General features: G+C 38.8%; 2 protein-coding genes and 1 pseudogene across 6 annotated transcripts in view; all 3 read left to right on the top strand.

Annotated features, from left to right (window-relative positions):
• Positions 1-112: 112 nt before the first annotated feature.
• On the top strand, positions 113-25,637 carry LOC141754125 (uncharacterized). Of its 3 annotated transcripts, XM_074612998.1 has the most exons (5): positions 113-446; positions 21,313-21,426; positions 22,153-22,323; positions 22,918-23,475; positions 24,150-24,326. In XM_074612998.1, the coding sequence occupies exons 2-5, from the start codon at positions 21,387-21,389 to the stop codon at positions 24,176-24,178; spliced, it is 798 nt and encodes a 265-aa protein (XP_074469099.1). In that variant the 5' UTR covers positions 113-446; positions 21,313-21,386; the 3' UTR covers positions 24,179-24,326. The 3 variants fall into 3 exon arrangements, with proteins under 3 accessions (XP_074469099.1, XP_074469097.1, XP_074469098.1); XM_074612996.1 differs by having other exon boundaries at positions 281-446; positions 22,918-25,637; XM_074612997.1 differs by lacking the exon at positions 22,153-22,323 and having other exon boundaries at positions 283-446; positions 22,918-25,637.
• On the top strand, positions 522-4,466 carry LOC141754151 (uncharacterized; annotated as a pseudogene).
• LOC141754097 (uncharacterized) overlaps positions 10,570-26,655 on the top strand; it is a 34,435-nt gene continuing 18,349 nt past the window's right edge. Inside the window, exons 1-2 of one of the 3 annotated variants that reach the window (XM_074612926.1) lie at positions 10,577-11,162; positions 15,088-19,242. In XM_074612926.1, coding sequence (XP_074469027.1) covers positions 11,099-11,162; positions 15,088-18,596 — 3,573 coding nt within the window. In that variant the 5' untranslated portion in view covers positions 10,577-11,098 and the 3' untranslated portion in view covers positions 18,597-19,242. Of the gene's footprint in view, positions 11,163-15,087; positions 19,243-26,655 lie in introns of those variants that run through there. The other 2 variants (XM_074612929.1, XM_074612928.1) reach the window with 2 other exon arrangements.

Below are 26,655 nucleotides of genomic sequence, written 5' to 3'. Positions count from 1 at the left end.
GAGGAAGTCTGTATTTTCCATAACACCTGTGGACTTTTATTTTGAAGGTGCCCCGGAAGCTGTATTCTTTACTGAGGCTAACTTCACACTATTTGATCAAGATGGCGTCCAGCAGCAACACGGATGTTAGCAGAGTCTCTTTGTTGTGTAGAGAAAGTGTGTGTGAGCTCCAACAGTTCTGATCCATCAGAGCCTCTGTGTGTCTGGATCAACCTGTCTGAATGGACTTTGTGCTCTTCAGCTTTTATTCTGAAGGTTTGACCTCTGACTCATCTCCCTGTAGCCTACAAAGCTACTGAAGTTAGCTTAGCATGCTAGCTGGTTAGCAACACAGCTGCTAGTCAGAGTGACCGTTTGATGGAGAGCAAACTGTGTTTCTGACGGAGTTTGATGGAGAGCAAACTGTGTTTCTGACGGAGTTTGATGGAGAGCAAGTTTCTGTCATTGTGGTAAAATGTGTAAAGTCCAAATGCTGAGAGCGTTGGTGAAGCAGCGACTAACTGCGGCTGCTGAAGAGATATGTGGGCTGTTTGAAAGAACGATAGCAGAGTACGAGGAGGAACTCTCTCGATCAAAAGAGGAGAACGAGCGACAACCGAAACTACTGGACGCTGTTTTACACCCTCAGCTTCAGTTACACAGAGCAGGTTGGTTCTCTTTACTTCTTCTCTCTCTCTGTTCTGTTATGTACTGTAGTGTGATATTATAGTATAGTAGTATATTATGTACTGTAGTGTAATATATTATAGTATAGTAGTATGTGTAGTTTATGACTCATGGACTGTTGCCAGACTCTATGTTGTCTGTTGCTCTTGTTTCTGTCATCAAGGACAAAGCCGGCAAGGTTGGGAGCCTGGATAATTACAGGCCCATTGCAGTAGTCAGTGTGGTATCTAAAGTCCTCGAGAGGATTTTATTAGATTGTTTATGTAAATATCTTGGTACCACAGACAACCAGTTTGGCTTCAAGGCTAAGCATGGCACTGATTTGTGTATATACAGTATGCCTTGAAAGAAGTAGCCGAAAGCTGTAGAAGGCAAAACTCCTCTGTTGTAATCAGTTTTATTGATGCATCTCAGGCTTTTGACTGAGTAAATCACTAAAAGTTGTTTCTGAAATTGAGTCAAAGGGGCGTGCCTTACAGCATTATAAGAATCTTGACATATTGGTATGCGAACCAGAATATGCAGGTCAAATGGGGCGATCGAGTCTCCGATCCCTCTGGTGTTGGTAATGGAGTAAAACAAGGGGGGTTTATTTTCACCAGCCCTCTTTAATGTGTACATGAATGAGTTATCGGACCAACTAAGAGGCTGTAAAACAGGCTGTATGACTGGTAAACCTGGTAAACCATTTTATGTATGTGGACGATCTGGCTATTGTCTCTCCTAGCAGTGCTGGGTTTCAACAGCTGCTGAATATATAGTCCGAGTATGGGGTTAAATATGATGTGCAATACAATGCAAAAAAGAGTGTTGCCATGATCTGTAGAACAAAAGAAGATCCTTTAACTTTATGCCTTTTTATCTATCAGGACAAATGCTATGTGTTTGTAATAAAACTAAATATCTGGGGCACTTTATTACAGATCAAATGTCTGATGATGACGACATGTAGAGGCAGTCAACTTAACATGTTGGCAAGAAAATTCTACATGTGTTCAGACCATGTGAAGACAGGTCTCTTTAGAGCCTATTGCACTCCCGTCTATACTGCCCCCCTGTGGCCCAAGTTTAAAAAAGGCGAGCATGCATAAGCTTCAGGTTGCCTACAATGACTGCATGCAGATATTACTTAAGAAACCCAGGTGGTGTAATGCAAGCGAGCTGTTCTGTAATGCAGGTGTCAACACTTTCCAGGCTCTGTTGAGAAACCTGATGTATACATTTATATGTCGGCTAAATGATTCTCAGAACGCCATCATCATGCTACTGTCAAATCCTTGTTTTAGTGTTATACGATACCAGTCACCCCTGTGGAAACACTGGTATAACTGTCTTTTATAAAAAGTGGCAGTTTCTATTTTATTGTATGTATTGTTGTTTGTGTTGTATGTTTTTTTAATTTACTTCGAGTCTGTCAATAAAGATGAATTGAATTATGTACTGTAGTGTAATATTATAGTGTGTTAACGCTTACTTGGCCATTAAAGCTGATTCTGAGTCTGATTCTGGTTCCAGGCAGTCCTTGGAGCCGGATCCAGTAATTACTGAAGATAATGGAGTCTGAGGATACCGTTGTCGGAGCCGATCCACAAGTGGTACGCCGGAGACCTCCCAGGGAGGTTAGACCTCCACCACACCTGTCTGATTATGCTGTTGACTACCTCCCCATGGCCGAGCCACACCAAACACATCTGACCCAAGAAGACGGTAAGAAGTCACAACCCAGTCTTCTTCTTCTTCTTCTTCTTCTTCTTCTTCTTCTTCTTCTTCTTCTTCTTCATAGTCCAAGCCCAGTAAAGGTAAACATAGGAGCAGTTTGAACTTTAAGAATGGGGTTTCACACAAAAAAGAAAAATCTAGAGGGGAAAAATGTGTATTACACAGAGAGGTCTAATGTATTGAGATGTGTGTAGCCTAAATATTACACCCTCCAAACAGAACTTAACATCAGCGTCAGTGACTAAATCAGTTTGATTGCATTGTTTTCTATTGGAATGAACTAACTGTCTGCGAGCGATGAAGCGCTGCGCAGCGCGATGTTATGAGCTGAACTTTTGTCAGACGCCTTGTTTCTATTTATTCCTGTCACTCGCTTTGAAAGTGACTCCCAGTAGACTTAAACAGGGCATTTTTAGAATAAGGTGAGGAAGACAAATGAAGGGGGGAATGAACAAGGACCGTCAATGAGGCAGGTTTAGTGGAGGATGCCTCCATAAGCAGCCATGAAGGAGGGACAGGAGGTGGTGTTCATCTTAACAGAGTTAACCTGGGCTGCAAGGGATAGAGGCAACAATGACCACTCCTGGAAATCTTCCTGTATCTGAGCCACTAAAGGGGTGAAAGTTAATTAAAACAGATCCTCAAATTGATCTCTCACCTGAGTACCATGATTTCTAATACCATGTGAGACAATTTTGAATAGGAAATCCTTAAAAGGATAATTGCGTACTGCAACATTTAAAGGAAACAACTAATTTTGTCTAAATTAAGTTTGTTTCGCTAACGAAATTAACACTGAACTAGAGAATCTGTATTTTTACTTAAAACTTAGTAGTGCTTAATGCAGTTAAGATAATCACTAGCAAATGTATTTTTGAATCAGTGAGGGGCAACAGACTGTAACAACAGACTGTAACAACAGACTTTAACGTTAGTTTAATCTATGTTCTCATTCATACATGGCCGTTGACTCTCGGACATCCAGGATTCTACGACCACACAGAGCGGCCACAACGGTCTGCCAGTCTGTCATAAGTAATTTGATTTGATATGTAATGGCTGTTTGTTTGTATTTCAGTTTTACCTTCAGATGTACAAAAAGTGATTGTTGGTGAAGAAGAGCAGCAGGAGTGGAGCTCCAGTCTGGACCAGGAGGACCCAGAGCCCCCACACATTAAAGAGGAACAGGAGGATCTCTGGACCAGCCAGGAGGGAGAGCAGCTTCAAGGGCTGGAGAAGGCTGATATCACCAAGTTCACATTCACTCCTGTCCCTGTGAAGAGTGAAGATGATGAAGAGAAACCTCAGTCCTCACAGCTTCATCAAAGACAAACTGAACAGATGGAAACAGAAGCTGATGGAGAGGACTGTGAAGGACCAGAACCAGCCAGGAACTCAGATCCAGATAGACATCCAGAACAAGATACCGATGACGAATTTGGAAACTCTTCTGAACCTGAGACTGATGACAGCAATGATTGGAAAGAGACCAGGGAACCTGAGTCAGGTTTAAACTCTCTGAATAATGATGAAGTTCATGTCAGTGATTCCAGATGTAGTGCTGGTGAGAAACCATTCAGCTGCTCTGAGTGTGATAAACATTTTGGCTTTAAGGCAGATTTGAAGAGACACATGAGATCTCATACAGGAGAGAAACCTTTCAGCTGCTCCTTCTGTGTGAAATGTTTTACACGGAGTGAATGTTTACTGAAACACATGAGAATCCACACAGGAGAGAAACCTTTCAGCTGCTCAGTTTGTGGTAAAGGTTTTGTTGAAAGTGGATATCTGAAGACACACATGAGAAATCATACAGGAGAGAAACCATTCAGCTGCTCAGTCTGTAAGAAATCGTTTGCATGGAGAGCACGTTTACGGAAACACATGAGAATCCACTCAGGAGAGAAACCATTCAATTGCTCAGTTTGTGAAAAAAGATTTTTTGAAAAGGCACATCTGAAGAGACATATGATAACTCACACAGGAGAGAAACCCTTTAATTGTTCAGTTTGCGATACAATATTTTTGACGAAGGCACATCTGAAGAGTCACATGATAACTCACACAGGAGAGAGAATATTCAGTTGTAGTGTTTGTAACAAAAGATTTGCCTGGCGTACACAGGTCAAAAGACATAAATGTGTTGGTCATCAGTCCTCACAGCTTCATCAAACTCAAACTGAGGAGAACAGAGAGGCAGAGCCTCCAGCCAGCAGCTCAACTGCACAGATTAAAACAGAAGCTGATGGAGAGGACTGTGGAGGACCAGAACTAGCCAGAAACTCAGATTCAGATAGACATCGAGAACCAGATACTGATGACAAGACTGGAGGTTCTTGTGAACCTGAGACTGATAACAGTGATGATTGGAAGGAGACCAGAGAACCTCAGTCAGGTTTAAACTCTCTGAATAATGAAGAAGTTCCTGTCAGTGATTCCAGATGTAGTGCTGGTGAGAAACCATTTAGTTGCTCTGAGTGTGGGAAAAGATATGTAAACAAGGGAAATCTGAAGGTACATATGAGATCACATACAGGAGAGAAACCTTTCAGCTGCTCAGTTTGTAAGAAATCCTTTACACGGAGTGGAGATTTACAGAAACACATGAGAATTCACACAGGAGAGAAACCATTCAGCTGCTCAGTTTGTGGTAAAACTTTTACTGAAAGTGGAAATCTGAATACACACATGAGAAATCATACAGGAGAGAAACCTTTCAGCTGCTCAGTCTGTAAGAAATCCTTTGCACGGTGTGGACATTTACAGAAACACGTGAGAATCCACACTGGAGAGAAACCATTCAGCTGCTCAGTTTGTGGTAAAGGTTTCAATGAAAGTGGATATCTGAAGACACACATGAGGATTCACACTGGAGAGAAACCTTTCAGGTGTTCATTTTGTGAGAAAAGATTTTTGGCAAAGGTAAATCTGAAGAGACATATGTTAACTCACACAGGAGAGAAACTATTCAGTTGCAGCGTTTGTGACAAAAGATTTGCCTGGCGTCATCAGGTCAAAAAACACAAATGTGTTGGTCATCAGTCCTCACAGCTTCATCAGAGTCAAACTGAGGAGAACAGAGAGGCAGGGCCTCCAGCCAGCAGCTCAACTGTACAGGCGGAACTCTGGACCAGTCAGGAGGGAGAGCAGCTTCAAGGGCTGGAGGAGGCTGATATAATCAAGTTCACATTCACTCCTGTCCCTGTGAAGAGTGAAGATGATGAAGAGAAACCTCAGTCCTCACAGCTTCATCAAAGACAAACTGAACAGATAGAAACAGAAGCTGATGGAGAGGACTGTGGAGGACCAGAACCAGATAAAAATCCATAACCACACATCACACATCCGACTGATGACATGACTGGAGACTCTTCTGAACCTGAGACTGATGATGGTGATGATTGGAAGGAGACCAGAGAACCTCAGTCAGATTTACAAACTGAAGTCCCATGATGCTTATTACTGTTAAAAAATAGTTAATAGCTGCTCTCAGTGTGGTATCCCGCTTATTACATGCCTATTTAATGAAGAAATCAATAGTTTGACACAAAAACGGTCCTCCAGAGTCCGACATCAGAGCTTCGCCCATAGCAACAGTCTGTCATACATAACAGCAGTCTGTTATACATAGCAACGGTCTGCTATACATAGCAATGGTCTGTTATAGAGAAATTACAGACCGCAGAACGCCATGATTGACTAATCAGAATTGAGTATTCAACACAGCCGTGTAATAATTATAAATAACTATAAATAAAAAACACAAACAGAACAATATATATAGATTAAACTTGAATTAATTGTATTAGAATTGCTTTTTGCTTGATCCCTGTACCGTGGTCCTTGGTGAAGTAGTCCCACTCCCACTCCTTACTTCCTCCACCTTCAGCCATCTGTATAAAAATATTAATTAAAAAACGTGTGAGGCATTAAGTGAGTTTTATATTTGAGCTGGAACCAAACAAGTTTGCGTCACTAACGATGAATTTATCTTTATATTTAGGTCTATAAAAATACTTAATGTAATAAGGATATTTTATTGTCATTCCAGAACATGTTGGTATGAAAGGGAACAAAATTAGGTAATCAGGAGGACGATTTGACCTAAAATTTATATTACAGTATTTGTTTGTTTTTTGCAGTGATGGTTTATAACGTGGTATTAGAAGATTAAAAGGGATACTCCACTACCTTCTACCTCTTTTCACTCTATTGGCAATGTAAAGAAAGAAAAAAGAATAGGATGTGTTTATTGGCTCCAAATAGGAATGAAAATGAGGCCTACATGTGTTCTGGGAGCTTTCCCCATAATGTAGGTTAATGAGTAAATATCATGGGATTCATTCTCAGAGGTAGGAGTATATCTGGATCACACACGTCCTTTCCCCTTGGTATCGGTTTCTTCCAAAAGTTAGTAGCGTCAATCCGGTTGTTTAGCCTCCTGGCTCGCTAGCCAGTCTTGACTTGTGATATCATATAGGGGTGGGCGCCGGTTTCATCACCGTCACGTTCGGCCACTATTTTGCAATACCGTCATTACCGTGATAAACACACACACACAACGGAGATACAACACCCGATAAACTACGTCACACACACACAGGGTACAACACCCGATAAACTACGTCACACACACACAGGGTACACAACACAACATCTCATTCCTGTAGCTCTCTATACACTTTTCACGTTATAAAGTGATACTAGTGTGTGGAAATCTCTGTTCAACTACGTGGAGATGGTATTATGAATTAATCCATTGATTAATATAGTTGTATGGGAACCGTTACCTCCACGTTAAGTTCTGTGACATGAAAGTAGTTTCTGTGCTGTATGAGGAGCTCTCACAGCGGCTGTGTTCACTAACTGTACTGTAGCAGTCTGGACTGCTCACATGTGCCACCTGGTGGTTGTTGGTGAGCACTGCAGCTACTGCAGGAATCGGGCAGCTTTACAGGTGACACCTGTACATGCTGCAAACATGGGTACTGATTTTAATATTATTATTCAGTCGGTTTTATTTTTTTATTTTCAATGTGGCCTTAATAGTCCTAATAGTCATAATTTTCCATCTCATGTTAAACATTCTATTTCATGTTTTGTATTTTTTCTCGTATTTTAAGTGTGTTTTATTGTCCATTTTATTTTCCCTGTTTTTATGTTCTGTTATTGAAAAACACTTTGTGCTGCATTTCTTGTATGAAAGGTGCTATATACAAATAAAATGTATTATTATTATTATTATAGAACTATTTTTGTAAAATTTCTATGTAATTTTATATTTTATGTGACAACTACATGAACAGATATTTAGATTCCAACAAGCTGCAGCATGTTTTCATCTCCATGCTGGTCTTATCAAAGAGAACAAACTTGTATTTTATGTTTAAATATTTTTTGTCATATAGATGCTGAGAGAGCAGATCTGATGGAGGAGAACCAAAGCTTATATATATATATACTGTATATAAATCATATATATATATATATATATAGATATATATATATATATCTATATATATGGATGTATATATTTTCTAAAAAAAAAAAAATTTTTAAATGTCCGAAGAAAAAGTTTTTAAAATTTTTTTTTAATTCCGACATTTTCTCGGACATTTTTTTAAAAACGTTTTTTTAGACAATTAAAAGAAAAAATTCTTCAGACATTTATCGGACATTTTTTTTAAAAAAAACTTTTTTTCGGACATTTTTTCTTTAAACTTTTTTTCAGACATTTTTTAAAAAAAACAACTTTTCAGACAACGTTTTTTAATTTTTTAAAAAAACTTACTTAAAAATATTTTTAAAAACTTTTTCTTTGGACATTTTTTTAAAAACGTTTTTTTAAACAATTTTTAAAAAATAATTCTTCAGACATTTTTTTTGGACTTTAAAAACGTTTTTTTCAGACATTTAAAAAAAAAAAAAAAAAACTGAAAATTTTTTTTTTTTTTACAAATTGTCTGAAAAAAAGTTTAAAGAAAAAATCACAGAATAATTTTTTTTTTTTAAATGTCTGAAGAATTAAAAAAAAAATTTGTCTGAAAAAAAGTTTTTAAAAAAATTGTCTGAAAAAAGTTTTTTTTTTAATTGTCTAAAAAAAAGTTTTTTAAAAAAATGTCTGAAGAATTTTTTTTTAAATTATCTCAAAAAAAGGTTTTTAAAAAAATGTCAGAAAAAATGTCTGAATTTAAAAAAAAAAAAAAAAAGAATGAAGAAAGAATTTTTTTTAAATGTCAGAAGAAAAAGGTTTTAAAAAATTGTCCGAAAAAAAGTTTTTTTTTAAAAAATGTCAGAAAAATGTCTGAATAATAAAAAAAAAAAGAATAATTGTCTGAAAAAAAGTTTAAAAAAAAATTGTCTGAAAAGTTTTTTTTTTGTTTGTTTTTTTAATGTCTGAAAAAAACGTTTTTAAAGTCGAAAAAAAAAATGTCTGAAGAATTATTTTTTTTAAATTGTTTAAAAAAAGTTTTTTAAAAAAATGTCCGAAGAAAAAGTTTAAAAAAAATTGTCCGAAAAAATGTTTAAAGAAAAAATTTCCGAAAAAAAGTTTTTTTTTAAAAAATGTCCGAAAATGTCTGAATAATAAAAGAATAATTGTCTGAAAAAAAGTTTTAAAAAAAATTGTCTGAAAACTTTTTTTGTTTTGTTTTTTTTGTCTGAAAAAAACGTTTTTAAAGTCGAAAAAAAAATGTCCTAAGAATTCTTTTTTTAAAATTGTTTAAAAAAAGGTTTTTAAAGAAATGTCCGAAGAAAAAGTTTTTAAAAAATTGTTCGAGAAAATGTTTAAAGAAAAAATGTCAGAAAAAATTTTTTTTTAAAAAATGTCAGAAAAATGTCTGAATAATAAAAAAAAAATAATAATAATTGTCTGAAAAAAAGTTTTAAAAAAAATTGTCTGAAAAGTTTTTTTTTTGTTTTTTTTAATGTCTGAAAAAAACGTTTTTAAAGTCGAAAAAAAAAATGTCTGAAGAATTATTTTTTTAAAATTGTTTAAAAAAAGGTTTTTAAAAAAATGTCCGAAGAAAAAGTTTAAAGAAAAAATGTCAGAAAAAAACTTTTTAAAAAAAATGTCCGAGAAAATGTCAGAAAAATGTCTGAAGAATTTTTTTTTTTAAATTGTCAAAAAAAAAGTTTTAGGCATTTAAAAAAAAAAAACCTTTTTTCAGACAATTTGTAAAAAAAAAAACTTTTTTCAGACAATTTTTTAAAAACCTTTTTCAGACATTTCTTATTTTGGATTTTTTTTTTTTAATTCCGACATTTTTTCGGACATTTTTTTAAAAACGTTTTTTTTAGAGAATTTAAAAAAATTAACTTTTTTCAGAAATGTTTTTTTAAAAACTTTTTTTCAGACAATTTTTTTTTTTTTTTAATTCTTCAGACATTTTTCGGACATTTTTAAAAAAATCCTTTTATTCTGTGATTTTTTCTTTAAACTTTTTTTTCAGATATTTAAAAAAAAAAACTTTTTTCAGACAATTTTTAAAAAAAAACTTTTTTCAGACAATTTTTTAAAAACATTTTTCAGACATTTCTAATTTGGGATTTTTTTTTTTTTTTAATTCCGAAATTTTTTCGGACATTTAAAAAAAAAAAATGTTTTAAACAATTTAAAATAAAAAAATTCTTCAGATATTTTTCAGACATTTTCTTTTGGACTTTAAAAACTTTTTTTTCAGACATTTAAAAAAAAAAAAACTTTTTCAGAAATGTTTTTTTAAAAACTTTTTTTTAATTCTTCAGACATTTTTCGGACATTTTTTAAAAAATCCTTTTATTCTGTGATTTTTTCTTTAAACTTTTTTTTCAGATATTTAAAAAAAAAACTTTTTTCAGACAATTTTTAAAAAAAAACTTTTTTCAGACAATTTTTAAAAAAAAACTTTTTTCAGACAATTTTTTAAAAACATTTTTCAGAATTTTTTTTTTGGACTTTAAAAAGTTTTTTATTTTTTTTTTTCTTAAATTCCGACATTCTTTCGGACATTGCTTTTCCTGCTTCAGCCTCGCGACCGCGGCCGGAGGGAACAGGAGAGACACCAGATCCCGGTCGGAGACGATAGGGTTTCTCGCTGTGGAGCCCCGTCACTTCTCAAGACACGGGAAACCTCTGTTGGTCTGGAGGAGCTGCAGCATTTATTTCTGCACAAACATTCACTAGATATTCTCAGAGCTAAACTAACTCTCCTGCAGTGTGTAGTGTGCGCGCATGCATGTGAGGTGGAGCGAGTTGAGTGAAGGCAGGCAGAGGAGCAGAGGAGCAGAGTACAGCAGAGACTGCGGCCCTGGAGACCAAAGCTATGGTCTCTCCCGCGTCCTCCGACCGTGGCCAACACTGTTTAACAAACGGGCTTCACTAGATAGAACTTTGCGGTTTTGGTGCTTCCGTGTAGTTTGTGTTGAAGTCTGAGTCTGAACAGCGTAGCAACACGTGAGCGCGCATGGGACACCGACCTGGATTGATTTATACATGTAAGAAGTTACAAACAGTCCCTTTAAAGGACAGTTGGTAAAGTCGGCTTTTAAACCGCTCTTTTATTGTGAAGGCCAGAGGAGTGTAGCGGAAGTAGTGTTTGTGTTTCCGGGTCTTGGCAGTTCTAACCCAGTTAGCATGTGTGTCTGTGTTAGCATGTGAGCTAACTGATAACTGCGGCTCTTGAACATCTGATTGGACATTTGGAGATCAACAATATCCGGATATGAAAAGGACATGGATCAACGAAAGCTGCTGGATGTGGTTGTAAAGGCCGACATGGAGCTGCGGAGAGAAGCAGGTTGGTTTTCTTTCTCCTGCTGGAAACATCTTTACTGACAATGTTGATGCTAAGCTAACGTTAGCTAAACCACACACAGCTAACAGGCTAACAAGCTAACTAGTTTTACTGCTTGTTGACTCTGGATTTTTGTGTTTATGAGGCTTTTTGGAGTCGATTTATATTATTGGTGAAAATAAATAAATACATTTACTCAACTACTGTACTCAAGTACACATTCGAGGTACTTGTACTTTGGCTGGAATGAAACAGGGATGTCTAACATACGGCCCAAGGGCCAGAACCGGCCCTCCAAAGGGTCCAATCCGGCCCAGTGGATGACCCTCTGAGACCCACAATAGACTTGTTTTAGTCTTCTTTAGGGGGGTCCAGGGGGTCTTTAGGGGGAGATAGCAGGTCAACAGTAGATGTCACATAGAAGTGGTGTACATCATCTGAAAGCTGGGAACCTGAAGATTAATTTTAGATGCAGCTCAGCACTGTGTGACAAATTGTTCTAGTCATAAATCAGAAATAAACAATAAGGGTTTAAAACATTATGATAGAAGTATATGATGGTCATCCCCATGCTAAATTATGTCTCATAAGTTGTTGCAGCAATTTTTGGGTTGATACCATTTGTTACACAGATTTGGTGCTAAATTTAACCATTTTTTAATGATCAATAATCCCTCCAAAATACCACATGAAGACACCAAGACCTCGAGGAACACCATAGAAAATGCTGTGATTTGTGATCAAAAACGTTTGATATTTGGATTTCTGCATTTTTCAGCGATTGGATGGCAAGAACATGTGTTGTGCAAACTGCTCAGAAACCCCCTTATTGTAAATCTACCTGGTAAAGCCATCCATCCTCTGAATGCTCTAGATCTTTAGTTTGTGGCTGTAAAGTTTCATGAGGCTGTGATTATCCTAGTGGTCACCACAGGTCATTTTATACAGTGAGGTCAATGAAATGGCTCCTACGGGGACCAACATCATCACACATGAATATAGCTGGGCTCATTGGATCCACAAGACTCTCAGCTTTACAATGATACCCAATGTATTTGTAATGTATGTAATTCAAGACTGTTTAGGGACCACAGTATGCAGATATATTCAAATATACCATTTTAGAATAGGAGACAATAACACATTTATACTGCATGAAAAAAACTGCATGTGATTATAATAAAGTGGGCATGTCTGTAAAGGGGAGACTCGTGGGTACCCATAGAACCCATTTACATTCACATATCTGGGGGTCAGAGGTCAAGGGGCCCCTTTGAAAGTGGCCATGACAGTTTTTGCTCGCCAAAATTTAGTGTAACTTTGGGGCATTATTTTATCTCCTTCATGACAAGATAACAAGATGACAACTTTTAAAATGCTTGTTTTCTGAATGGAGTTTGGATGGATCAGTGTCAGGCTATGCAGCTGCTCCATCAACACTCGACATAAAGTAATCTAGGCATAAATACAACGTTGTAGTTTCTACCAGAGGCAGTCTTTGGTTTCTACACAGAGTTTGGTCCGGTCTCTGTACAGATATGATGTACTATCGTCGCTCTGGGTGAACACAGACACATACAAGATTTATTTACTCCATTTTTATTCAACAACGTCAGTGGCGTCAGGAGGACAATCTCAACGCCGAGAGGCTTTCACCACACAGAGACATGAGAATATCTCGCTCCAGTTTAAATATTTCAACTCCCGCGAATACCACACCGTTCGCGTTGCCCGGCGTGAATTTGCAACTATTCGCCTCTTTGCATTGAATTTGTATGTAATCGCCTCACGTGAAAAGTTTGTGAACACACCATTAAACAGTCATTGCACCTTTTTAAAGTATCAAAACTAAAAGGACTCACAATGCAGAATGGCTGCTGACAGGGTTATACAATTATATTATTGGATCATTATTATTGATGTATTAATATGTAAGTCAATGTTGCTCATTTTAACTACATCATATACTTTTGTTAATCTGTAACAATAGATCATATTTTATAAACTGATCACATGTTTTGTTTGTAAAATCTTAATCTTAACAGTAACTAAAGCTGTCAGACAGTGCAGTGCAGTAAAAAGTGCAATATTTAGTAGAAGTATAAAGGAGCATAACATGGAAATACTCAGGTACAGTACAAGTATCTTAAAATCTTAAGTACAGCACTAAACCCCCAAACCACTTTATACGTGTATTTAATTTAATTCAGGTCCAAATCCTGACACTTTAGAGCAAAGTATTTTAACTCTACATATTGTGTTGTAATTATACACCGCCTGAAACTGACTAGCATACAAGTAGCTAACTTTAGCACATATCCCAGCCTTGCATGTAAACACAAATTCCCACGTTTATAAGAGTTTATACGGACCCTTTTCAGCACTCTTACCTAACCATAATCCAGTGTCCAAAATTGCCTTTTTGACTCACGAGCACATTTTTTACCAGCCAAAATAATAAATTTCCTTTTTGTTTCACATATACATTTGTTTCAGTACATTTCATTGAAATTATACAGTATTATGTTGAATACAAACTTAGAGAAGAGACCAGAGCAAAATCCAAAGCAAAACAATCTAAATATATTGACGGTTTATCAATCCAAGCCTGAATACTAGGCCTCAGAGGTATCTATGTTTTCATACCTTCCTGACATTTCACCGGGTAAAGGCTAGGGGTGTAACGATTCATCTACTACATCGATGTATCGATTTATATTCCTACGATCCAACTACATCTATAGGTACTCGGCAAGTTGTCCTTCACGGGAGACGTATATTGATATAAAATCGATTTGCAAGGTAAATAATCGATTGTGTTGATACTAAGAATTTGCACCTTGTATTTAAGCACCACAAACGTTACATGGATGTATTTTTAGCACTTTTATTAGTAAAGAAATGTTAAACGTTACTCCGGTTCACTCTCCCTGTGTATGACTTCATCGCTCTGCAGTGCAAGCGTGCATGTAGATGAACGACGCCCCTTTGCCGGGACTCCACGCTCTCTCACCCGGTAGCGGCATGTGGGTTTATCGGTGGCGTTATAGCTGTAAACGTACGTGTAGCAGACAGTGTGTGTACAGTTTATTTGTTGGTGGATAAATGCTACGAGGCTACAACTCATCAGCCTAAGTGAGCTATATACTGGAGCCAGCTTGCTGTATCTTGCAACGCCGGCTCAGTGTCTCTTACGGTGGACCAGCTTTTCTCCTTATAGAGACGAGCCCCCCGGCTTTTTGATTAACTATTAATATTTCTTTTCACCGTTTAACCGGAAGTGTTAATCTGTTAAAATGCTTAATATCATTTAACGGTTAAACGGTTAATTATTAACATCCCTAGGAGTTATCTACAGTATATGATACCTCGTCGTTTCATTACAAAAACCTAAATAAGTTGATAGCAGGCTGGAGGGAGATTACCAGGAGATCGCCCGAAAGTTTCCTACTTGCTGTTGGCTTTTGTAAGTCATTTCCAGTAGCTAAATATCAGAGTGGGCCTATAAAATGTGTGTTTTCTGTTTAAAAAATACAAACGTCGGAAGATGGCTAGAACTACTCTCCCCTCCCCCCCCGAACCAACACACACTGCGCCTGTATGGCCAAGTTCCCGTTTCTTGCTTGCCGTCTGCTGATTAAAGTTTATCTACAGGAAAATAAATATTTGAAAGCAATACAGAATACATTAGAGCCATACTGCATTATATTTTTAACTGTCTCCTGCCGCCTGAATTTTGTGTTTTCCTTTACATAAATAAAGACATTCATACCGTGAATCGATACAGAAAAATTCACCAGAATGCAGGAAATGAAGTTATGCAATAACTTGCATATGCCAGAAAATCATAAAAATCTAATATCACAATTTCAAACTTGAATTTAACATAAAATCCTGGTTTTCCCCCAATGTTTCCTGTTTCCTGCAGACGTCCAGCAGCTGTCGGTGGTTAAAGAAGAGGTTCCCCCTGAGCAGCAGGAGTGGAGCTCCAGTCTGGACCAGGAGGACCCAGAGCCCCCACACATTAAAGAGGAACCAGAGGAACTCTGGACCAGTCAGGAGGGAGAGCAGCTTCAAGGGCTGGAGGAGGCTGATATCATCAAGTTCCCATTTTCTCCTGTCTCTGTGAAGAGTGAAGATGATGATGAAGAGGAACCTCAGTCCTCACAGCTTCATGAAAGACAAACTGAACAGATGGAAACAGAAGCTGATGGAGAGGACTGTGGAGGACCAGAACCAGCCAGGAACTCAGATCCACACACACCTTTACAAAGCGATACTGAAAAGACATCAGACTCCTCTGAACCTGAGACTGAAGATTACTTGAGGGATCCTGATGGAAAGCCATTTCGCTGCTCTGTGTGTGCTAAAACTTTTAAACACCGGGGAAATCTGAATATACACATGAGAACTCACACAGGAGTGAAGCCTTTTAGTTGCTCTTTGTGTAATAAAAGCTTTACTCAGAAAGCAGGTCTGGACTACCACTTGAGAGTTCACACAGGAGAGAAACCTTTTAGTTGCTCAGTTTGTGGTAAAACATTTAGGCTCAAAGGAGCTGTAACATCCCACATGACGACCCACACAGGGGTGAAACCATTCAGCTGCAGTGTTTGTAACAAAAGATTCAGGGCGGCGTCACAGCTCAGAGTTCATAAGTGTGTTGGTGAGAACTCATGGCTTCACATAAACCAAAGTGATAAACACAAGAAACCACTGACCTGCTCTGAATGTGATGCAACGTTTCCTAATAATTACCTTCTGGTGACCCACATGAGAATGCATAAAGGAAAAAAACTATTTACATGCCCTGTGTGTGGTCAGAAACGGCAGTTTAGTTCACATCTGGAGATACACATGAGAACCCACACAGGAGAGAAACCATACAGTTGCTCTATTTGTGGTAAACGATTTTCGCAAAGAGGAATTATGTCACAGCACATGGCAGTCCACTCGGGGGTGAAACCATTCAGCTGCACTGTCTGTGACAGGAGATTCTATTGGCATTTTCAGGTAAAAAAACACAAGTGTCTTGGTGAGTCCTTGCAGCGTAGGACAACTGGCCTTACTGGAGAGGACTGTGGAGGATCAGAACCAGTCAGCTCAGATCCAGATAGACATTTACAACCACCAGATACTAATAAACAGGCCAAAACGCCTCCTGAACCCGATGACAGTGTTGACATTGAGTTTTGGAAAGACACCAGGCAGCATCAGTCAGGTTTCACTTATCGGAGGAATAAAAAAGTCTCTGTAAATGATGGATATAATACTGGTGAGAAACCATTCAGCTTCTCTGATGACAAGGCTGAAACTGAACCCAAGACTGATGACGGTGTTGAGGCCGGTGATTTTAGCAAACAGATCAGGCAACCTCAATCAGGTCCAAACCATCTGAACACTGAGGAAGTCTCTGTCAGTGATACAGGATGTAACACTGAGAAGAAACCATTCAGCTCCTCTGAAGACGGTCACACTCTGCTGACACACAAGAAACCATTTAGTTGTTTATTTTCTGGGAAAGGATTTGCGACAGGGGGACATCTGACGAGACATACATCTGTCCACACAGGAGAGAAACCACTCAGCTGCACCGTTTGTGAGAAAAGATTCACTCTGGAGTCACAGCTCATAAGCCACAATTGTGTTGAGTCGTCACGGCCTGATATTGCCAACAAACTAACCAGCAGCTCTCAGTGTGGTAAAGGATTTAACCGTAAGCACCAGCTGCAGCTTCCCATGAGAGTTCACACAGGACTGAGACCATTTGGTTGCTCAGTTTGTGGTAAAACATTTGCCAAGCGCGAAAGCTTACGTTCTCATATGACATGTCACACGGGGAAGGAACCTTTCCACTGTTCAGTGTGTAACGCAGGTTTCAGCGACAGCGAGGCTTTAGTTCAACACATGAGGATCCACACGAGACAAACACAGTTTAGTTGCACAATTTGTGGAAAAGAATTTGCATGGAGAAGATATCTAACAAAACACATGGAAGTCCACTCAAAGGAGAAAACCTACAGCTGCGGATATTGTGACAAAACATTCACTTGTCATTATCAGCTGAAATACCATCAGTGTGTTGGTCATCAGTCCTCACAGCTTCATCAAACTCAAACTGAGGAGAACAGAGAGGCAGAGCCTCCAGCCAGCAGCTCTACTGAACAGATGGAAACAGAAGCTGATGAAGAGGACTGTGGAGGACCAGAACCAGCCAGGAACTCAGATCCAGATAGACATCCAGAACCAGTTACTGTTGACAAGACTGGAGACTCTTCTGAACCTGAGACTGATGACAGTGACGACAGTGATTTTTGGAAAGAGAGCAGTGGGCATCTGTCAGGTTTAAACTCTTTGAAACACGATGAAGTCTCTCAGAGTGATGAAACATTTAACAGCAATCACCTTCTGAAGATCCACAGAATAAATCACACAGGAGAGGAACAGAAAGAGGAAAGTCTGAGCCAGCACATGGCGAAGCAGGAGGACCCGGAGCCCCCACACATTAAAGAGGAACAGGAGGAACTCTGGACCAGTCAGGAGGGAGAGCAGCTTCAAGGGCTGGAGGAGGCTGATATCATCAAGTTCCCATTCACTCCTGTCCCTGTGAAGAGTGAAGATGATGAAGAGAAACCTCAGTTCTCACAGCTTCATCAAAGACTAACTGAACAGATGACAACAGAAGCTGATGGAGAGGACTGTGGAGGACCAGAACCAGCCAGGAACTCAGATCCAGATACTGTTGACAAGACTGGAGACTCTTCTGAGACTGAGACTGTTGAAAGTGATGATTTTTGGAAGGAGACCAGAGAACCTCAGTCAGGTTTAAGCTCGTTGAAAAATAAAGAAATGTCTGACAGTATTATGGGATGTGATTCTGCCAACAAAGCACTGAGCTGTAGTGGTGTCAGGACGTCAGAGTGTCCTGAGCCTGAGAGTGATGATAGTGTTGATAGTGATTTCTGGAAAGACAACCGGAAACCTCCAACCGGTCTAAACTCTTTTCACAAAGAAGAATTTGAAGTTAATGAAGTTCTTGAAAGTGAAATGGGATATACTGATCTCAGGAAACCATACAGCTGCCCTGAGTGTGGGAAAAGGTTTCTCCACGATTACAATATGAAGAACCACATGAAATATCATACAGGAGAGAAAGCGTTTCTTTGTTCTGTTTGTGGTATAAAATGTCTTTACAAGTCCCATCTTGAGATACACATGAGAACTCATACGAGAGAGAAACCGTTCCCATGCCCAGTTTGTGGTAAAAAATATGCACATAAGGCAAGTATGCAATCTCACATGGCCGTCCACACTGTGGAGAAACAATATAGCTGCAGCGTCTGTGACAAAGGCTTTGCTTGGTTTACAGAGCTGAAATACCATCAGTGTGTTGGTGAGTCCTCACATGAGAATACAGACGGGACAGAAACCAGGTAGTTACACAGAAGAGATATCTGATCTGCTACATGTGACACAGATAATGAAGATTCACTCAGCTATGTTGTTGAGAGCAGCAGCAGGAAGTCGAGTTTCTACATTATTTATTAATATTCAGATGTCTTGTTGTGCAACACCAACAGAGATTCAGTTTCCTGTCATATCTGATAAAATAAAGCAGCATCCTCACATTTGAGAAGCTGTGAATATTTTGCTTAAAAAAGGAATGAAACTATTATGTCGGTTAATTTCTGTTATGTCGTTGTGGAGCTGCTGGTTGAGCTGTACATGAAACAACAGGAAAACTTAATTTTGAGTTTTTTTGCTGTTACTTTTATGAGATAAAGAAGTGACTCTGTTCTTCATTTCAGTTGAGAAAATTTAAACCCAAATGTAAGAAATGATTTCCCTTCTTCAGTCCATGTTTTGATCTGTTTATTCTGGTTTGAATATCGATGACAGCGTTCAGTCTGTGTACTCAGACTTGATCCGGTCTATCATTCTTCTTTGTGTTTTATGAATGAATTAATGTTGTTATGTATTCATCACTGTAACTTTCACGCTAACATGGACCTGATTAAAACTGCAGAGGAAGATTTGGATTATTTGTGACAATAAAACTCAAACTTGGACTTTTCTTGGTAAATGTCCTGCGGATCTCTGATTCTAACCAACATCATAGTGGATCAGTTAGATGGACAATCCTCAGAGTCAACAGAGTCTTTAAAGAACGGGATGTTCTTACTGCACACTTAGAAATGCAGTGTTCATTTAAAACATATTTCATTAGCAGTCTAATTTATTTTATTTAACCTTTATTTAGACTCACGGAGACTACAACAGCAATAAGACACAAAGTTACAGACGGATGGGACATTTATACAAAGACAGATATGAACACAAGTCATTAAAGTGATAGTTTAAAGGGAGGATGGAGAGAGTGGTGAGGCTCTGGCAGCACTTCTTACAGGACATGCAAGTGTATAAATAAATGGGCAGCAGTCCAGGGATGGATTTATAATTAAAGTTATACCAGTGCAAAGTTGCGCGCATGGATAATGATGACCAGTTGACTAAAGAATACAGAGTACAATGATGTGTGAGGGGTCTGGCGGCGGGGAGGACGAGATGAAGGTACGGGTCGTTTTCTCTTCTCTGCCACTTTGGATTTTGATTTAATCAAAGTGTACACGGACCATACAGCCCCGGTTAGTGACACAGTAAAGACGTAAACGACAGGCCGACGCCTGAGACGCCTTGAGATTTGAAAAGCAGTAAATTACAGCAAAGCAAATCTTCTGCACTTAATTTCGAATCCAACGATTAGGTGGTATGGGCATCAGATCAGGATCCTCCTGGACGCCTCCCTTTGGAGGTTTTCCGGGCACGTCCAACTGGTAAGAGGTGCCGGGGTAGACCCAGACCACGCTGGAGAGATTATATATCTGATCTGGTCTTGGAATGCCTCGGGGTCCCCCAGGAAGAGCTGGAAAATGTTGCTGCGGAGAGGGACGTCTGGAATTCCCTGCTAAGCCTCCTGCCCCCGAGACAAGAATAAGAGGAAGATGATGGATGGATGATTATCTGCACTGCTGAATGACCGCCCAATAACCAACTTGCACTGAAGTCTAAATATTACTTCAGCTGTTGAAGTGACGTCCATAGACTGTTAAAGGTTTACACTGTCAGTCACTATGCTTCATGAATTCACTGGCAAAATACGTGCATCCACACGTTGACTTAAATAATGACTATGAACTTCTGGCTACTGAATCCTTCTTTCAGGACGTGCACATATTCAGTAATGCAAACAAACTGGAAACATCACCGATTTATGAATTAAATAAAATTGCTGCTCACCAAATAATCAGTAAGATTGGGATGGATGAAAAAAAGATCGGATCCAACATCACATGTAGTTCAGGTGAAATTGTTCTTCCCATAATGCCAAAAATATTGTGTAAAGGGTCTAAATATTCGTATATTTGTGACATCACAAATGGGCAGAAATCCTGACAGCTTGTTTCAAATGCAGAGTTTCTGAATACGGAAAGTGTGTATTTCCCTGTGGATTGAGAGTTTCGATACTTTCATAGTATTTATAAAGCACTTAAACCTGCTTTATAATAATAAAAAAACATGAAAATCTCACTTTTTTATAATATGGGACCTTTAATGACATGTGAGCAACAGATTCCCTGAGGACGGCCCAGGTTGTGGTTGAAAGCTCCACAAACAAACAACTTATTTGGACCTCGTGTTGAGAAATATTTTGAAGCTTTTGTTTCCAAGTTCAAGAATGAACCTTCAAGTTCAACGAATGTCATTCTGTAAAAAGTCTATTTTAATAATTTATCTCCCTGCGTGTGTTTTTCTGAGGAAGCCTGTAATTTTAATAACACCTTTTATTTTGAAGGTGCCCCGGAAGCTGTATTCTTTACTGAGGCTAACTTCACACTACTTGATCAAGATGGCGTCCAGCAGCAACACGGATGTTAGCAGAGTCTCTTTGTTGTGTAGAGAAAGTGTGTGTGAGCTCCAACAGTTCTGATCCATCAGAGCCTCTGTGTGTCTGGATCAACCTGTCTGAATGGACTTTGTGCTCTTCAGCTTTTATTCTGAAGGTCTGACCTCTGACTCATCTCCCGGTAGCCTACAAAGCTACTGAAGTTAGCTTAGCATGCTAGCTGGTTAGCAACACAGCTGCTAGTCAGAGTGACCGTTTGATGGAGAGCAAACTGTGTTTCTGACGGAGTTTGATGGAGAGCAAGTTTCTGTCATTGTGGTAAAATGTTCGAGGAGAAAGAGCGACGACGGAAACACAGAGCAGGTTGGTTCACTTCACTTCTTCTTGTTAAAACAAAAAAACGATCTCCATCCAGATTAAAGCTGCAGTTGGTAGAAATGGAGCAAATATGATTTTTAAAAGTTATTTTTATAAAACGGTCACTATATCCTGACAGTACAGCATGAAACAGGTAACCTGAAAAAAACATGTGTCTCTGTGTCCTTCGGTGCTCCTAACGGCATCTGCAAGATTTCAAAGACAGGAGGAAAACAACCAATCAGAGCCGAGCTGGAGCCTTGCCGTCTCTGAGCAGCTGTCAATCACTTTCTAACTCCGATCAAACGGTCAAACTAGACAGCGCTGATCAAATATTAATCAATATTATGTGACGTTAATAACCATTTCTCTCCTCAAATGTTTTCAGAAACATCTTGTAGTGCACTGTTTAGCTGTAAAATGAGAAAGTTTGTGACACGGCTGCCATGTTGAGATCAGTTGAGGAAATACCAAGCACCGCCCACCAGCCGGAGCACAGCCAATAGGAACGCTCTCTCTCTCTGAAATGACCTGTGATTGGACAAAGTCTCCCGTCACAGGCTAGATTTTTTAAAGCCTGAAAACAGCCGTGATGAAGTGCAGAAGTCTAGTTCTAGTAGAAGTTTAGCCACAGGTGACGCCAAAGAGAACCAAATGGCCTCCAAGACTGTAACTTTAGGTTTAGTTTGAGTGGTGGTCAGTAATGTGTCTCTACTTCCTTCTGTCCTGCAGACGTCCAGCAGTTGTTGGTGGTTAAAGAAGAGGTTCCCCCTGAGCAGAAGGGGTGTACTTCCAGTCTGGACCAGGAGGACCCAGAGCCCCCACACATTAAAGAAGAACCGGAGGAACTCTGGACCTCTCTGAATAATGAAGTTCCTGTCAGTGATTCCAGATGTAGTGCTGGTGAGAAACTATTTAGCTGCTCTGAGTGTGATGAAAGATTTTTGTCAAGGAAAATCTGAAGACAACCAGTCTGATGTGGTCTAATATGGTCTGATGTGGTCTGATGTAGTCTAATGTGGTCTGGATGGAGACACTTTGTTTTCATAAATACAGTAAAGTCACAATGTGCCAGTGTTAAAACTGGTCATTAAAATGACAAATAAAACACAACATATAAAATTAGAATGAGAGAAAGCAAAACACGCTGTCATCAGCTGAAGAGGATAAAATGTGTGGGTTTGAAACAGTTTTATTCTATATTCATATAGAAATACTGTCCCTTCAGTTAACCTTCAAACAGACAACATTATTTAACAGGATGTTCAGATCAGATAAACTTACTCAACCACAATCCTCAATTTAAATCTGAACCTGCAGAAGTTTGTTTACATTTCTGTTGTTCATCAGCTGAACTTCCTGAACTCTTTCAGAAAAAGGTCCATCACATCATTAATGGTTGTTTTGCTGAATTTCTTCTTCTCTGTTTATGATGATACAAACTACATCTGATTGTTTGGACCTGGTAATATGTCTGTACTTCATTCTGTCCTGCAGACGTCCAGCAGCTGTTGGTGGTTAAAGAAGAGGTTCCCCCTGAGCAGCAGGAGTGGCGCTCCAGTCTGGACCAGGAGGACCCAGAGCCCCCACACATTAAAGAGGAACAGGAGGACCTCTGGACCAGTCAGGAGGGAGAGCAGCTTCAAGGGCTGGAGGAGGCTGATATCACCAAGTTCACATTCACTCCTGTCCCTGTGAAGAGTGAAGATGATGAAGAGGAACCTCAGTCCTCACAGCTTCATCAAAGACTAACTGAACAGATGGAAACCAAAGCTGATGGAGAGGACTGTGGAGGACCAGAACCAGCAAGGAACTCAGATCTATATAGATATTTACAAGACAAGACTGGAGACTCTTCTGAACCTGAGACTGATGACAGTGAGGATTGGAAGGAAACCAGAGAACCTCAGTCAGATTTAAACTCTCTGAATAATGATGAAGTTCCTGTTGTTGATTCCGGATGTAGTGCTGGTGAGAAACCATTTAGCTGCTCTGAGTGTGATAAAAGATTTGGCACCAAGGGAAGTCTGAAGAGACACATGATATGTCATACAGGTGAGAAACCTTTCAGCTGCTCAGTTTGTATGAAATCTTTTACACAGAATGGAAATCTTAAGAAACACATGAGAATCCACACAGGAGAGAGACCTTTTAGCTGTTCAGTTTGTGGAAAAGCTTTCATTTTGAGTCAATATCTGAAGATACACATGCGATTTCATTCGGGAGAAAAACCTTTCAGCTGCTCAGTCTGTGGTAAAGCTTTCATTTTAAGTGGACATCTGAAGATACACATGAGATTTCATACAGGAGAAAAACCTTTCAGCTGCTCAGTTTGTAAGAAATCTTTTATACAGAGTGGAGATTTACAGTTACACATGAGAATCCACACGGGAGAAAAACCTTTCAGCTGCTCAGTTTGTAAGAAATCTTTTATACGTAGTGGAGATTTACAGTTACACATGAGAATCCACACGGGAGAGAAACCTTTCAGCTGTTCAGTTTGTAAGAAATCTTTTACGCAGAAAGGATATTCACAGTTACACATGAGAATCCACACAGGAGAGAAACCTTTCAGCTGCTCATTTTGTGATAAAAGATTTTTGAGGTCGACCCATCTGAAGAGTCACATGGTAGTCCACACGGGGGAGAAACGATTCAGCTGCAGTGTTTGTGAACAAAAATTCTCTTGGGCTAAACAGGTAAAAAAACATAAATGTGTTGGTCGTCAGTCCTCACAGCTTCATCAGACTCAAACTGAGGAGAACAGAGAGCCAGAGCCTCCAGCTAGCAGCTCTACTGAACATGAGGAACTCTGGACCAGTCAGGAGGGAGAGCAGCTTCAAGGGCTGAAGGAGGCTGATGTCATCAAGTTCCCATTCTCTCCTGTCTCTGTGAAGAGTGAAGATGATGAAGAGGAACCTCAGTCCTCACAGCTTCAAAAAAGACAAACTGAACAGATGGAAACAGAAGCTGATGGAGAGTAGATATGTCACGGTGAGAAAATACTCCCACCGCTTAGTAAATGCCGGTGTTACAGATTATGCTGGACATTTTACAGGAAAAGATGATGCTCAATGTATTAAGAGCCCTTACTTTGATATTTAACGTGGATGGCTGTTTGTCTGTTTTTTCTTCACCCGCTGTGACGGCTCGTCCTCCGCACGGCTTCATACCAAAAGTTTACAGATTGCCTTATTAATGTTATAGTTCGCTAATAGCATAGGATTTAAATCCGAAATATTGCCAAATAGGCACTTTTTCTGTTCGCTTTGACATCAAATCCTCCGCCATCATCTTGTCTGTCAACTTTCTCTTGACCCGGGATAAGTGTGGGAAATCTGACTCCTGCTACTCTGAGCTGAGTTTTTTTATATGATGAACATGGGCACTGATAAGCGAAAATGGACTAAATGGGTTTTATTTCTATTCACAAAAAAGCAAAACGACAGTGGGGGGCGGTGGGCAAGTAATGTAATTTGTGTATGCCCGAACACCGTCTCACTGAATGCCGTGGCAAGGCTAATGGAAAGGACTGTGGAGGACCAGATCCAGCCAGGAACTCAAACAGGAAGTGGTGCTTAAGAGAGGAAGTAAATGTATTGATCGGAGCATTTGAATATTTGATGTTTTGTTTACTTGTTTATTTGACTTGGTTGCTGTAGTTTGTTTATCTGCTGATGAGTTGATGTTTTGACGGATTGATCTGATTTGATATGATAATGTGATGTACTTTTATAGGCTTTACATATTCTGTATATTGATCTGTTTGGAGCATATTTACAACATAGAAAAGTGGATATCCTCCCCTACACTGCTCCTTTTTCTTTTCTCATTTCTATATAATCATGATTGTTTATTGAAATGTGGTGAGATACAAGGAGCCCTCTATGTACAGATCTCCACAGGCGGCAGCGCTCTTGTTCAACGTTAAACTGTCTAATAAAAACATGAACATTAACTTTAATTTGGCAGCAACAAAAACAGATGAAATATTAGATTTACACTCCGAGACCAAAACTTCTATCTTCTGTCTGAAACTTAAAGGAAAGGGAAACAAACTACCATCATCTTTTTCAATGTGGTTTATTGTTTTCTCAGAGCTCTGAAAATATAATAAAATATTAGTCTTTCTTCAAACTGAGTTGGTTGAATCTGTAAAAAACAGCGAGTGTTTCCCAAACTGAAAGGACTTAATAAAGGCAACACAAGAAGTGAAAGAGCTGCTTCATTCATTCCATATCTGTTTCTTTTTTTTCTCTACTCCTTGAAAAGATATCCCACCATAATGTGCCACAACATGAATGACATTTTAACACGTCATTTAATGACATGTGAGCAATAGATTCCCTGAGGACGGCTCAGGTTGTGGTTGAAAGCTCCACAAACAACAATTTATTTGGACCTCGTGTCGAGAAACGTTTTGAAGCTTTTGTTTCCAAGTTGAAGAATGAACCTTCAAGGTCAATTAATGTCTTTCTTTAAAATGTCTATTTTAATCATTTATCTTCCTGCGTGTGTTTTTCTGAGGAAGCCTGTCATTTCAATAACACTCTGGACTTTTATTTTGAAGCTCAGCCACTATAACTTGCCCCGGAAGCTGTATTCTTTACTGAGGCTAACTTCACACTATTTGATCAAGATGGAGTCCAGCAGAAACATGGATGTTAGCAGAGTCTCTTTTGTCAAATGCTAAGGAAAGGAGCTTCAATGCTTCCTTTGTTATCTCCTCTAGCAGAGGATACACTGGACCATCCTTTACCAAAGGAAAAGAGAGAATAACATCCCACAATCCTTTGCAGCTGCAGCATTTAAAGCGACGCACCATTCGGCCGTTCATGATAACAAACAATATGCTTATCCTGCATATTATTCTCATACAGTCATATAGTAATTGGGATTCATGTTTAATATGAGTGGACAGTGACAACCATTTCGTTTCACTTTATTTTTAATTAATTATTTATTTCGAACATGTAACAAATACCTAAGTCAAAACAAAACAAAACAAGAATAACAGATAAAATGAACAATCAATTAACAATCAACATAAATAAATATTACATGTCCGAAAGGAGGTTGGAATAAGTATATGGTCCTACACCTTCTCCATAACTCGAACAATTAAATCAATATTTATCATATATTTATTTGTTTATTTCAATTCCAACCTTGGTAATGAGGTGATATTTTTCATCGGTTGTCCACGTTAGGTTTATTGTTTATTTGTTTTGCACA

The sequence above is a fragment of the Sebastes fasciatus genome, chromosome 17 (genome assembly GCF_043250625.1).
Source record: "Sebastes fasciatus isolate fSebFas1 chromosome 17, fSebFas1.pri, whole genome shotgun sequence".
Taxonomy (NCBI): domain Eukaryota; kingdom Metazoa; phylum Chordata; class Actinopteri; order Perciformes; family Sebastidae; genus Sebastes; species Sebastes fasciatus.
Note: the sequence above shows the minus strand (reverse complement) of the source record. Positions and strands in the feature narration are given on the sequence as shown.

Bases quoted from the DNA above. Each gene is read 5' to 3' on its own strand.
- LOC141754125 (XM_074612996.1), top strand. From the start codon at position 21,387: ATGTTCGAGGAGAAAGAGCGACGACGGAAACACAGAGCAG. The intron at 21,427-22,152 runs GTTGGTTCACTT...TCTGTCCTGCAG, and splicing joins ACGACGGAAACACAGAGCAG to ACGTCCAGCAGTTGTTGGTG. The intron at 22,324-22,917 runs GTGAGAAACTAT...TCTGTCCTGCAG, and splicing joins TGATTCCAGATGTAGTGCTG to ACGTCCAGCAGCTGTTGGTG.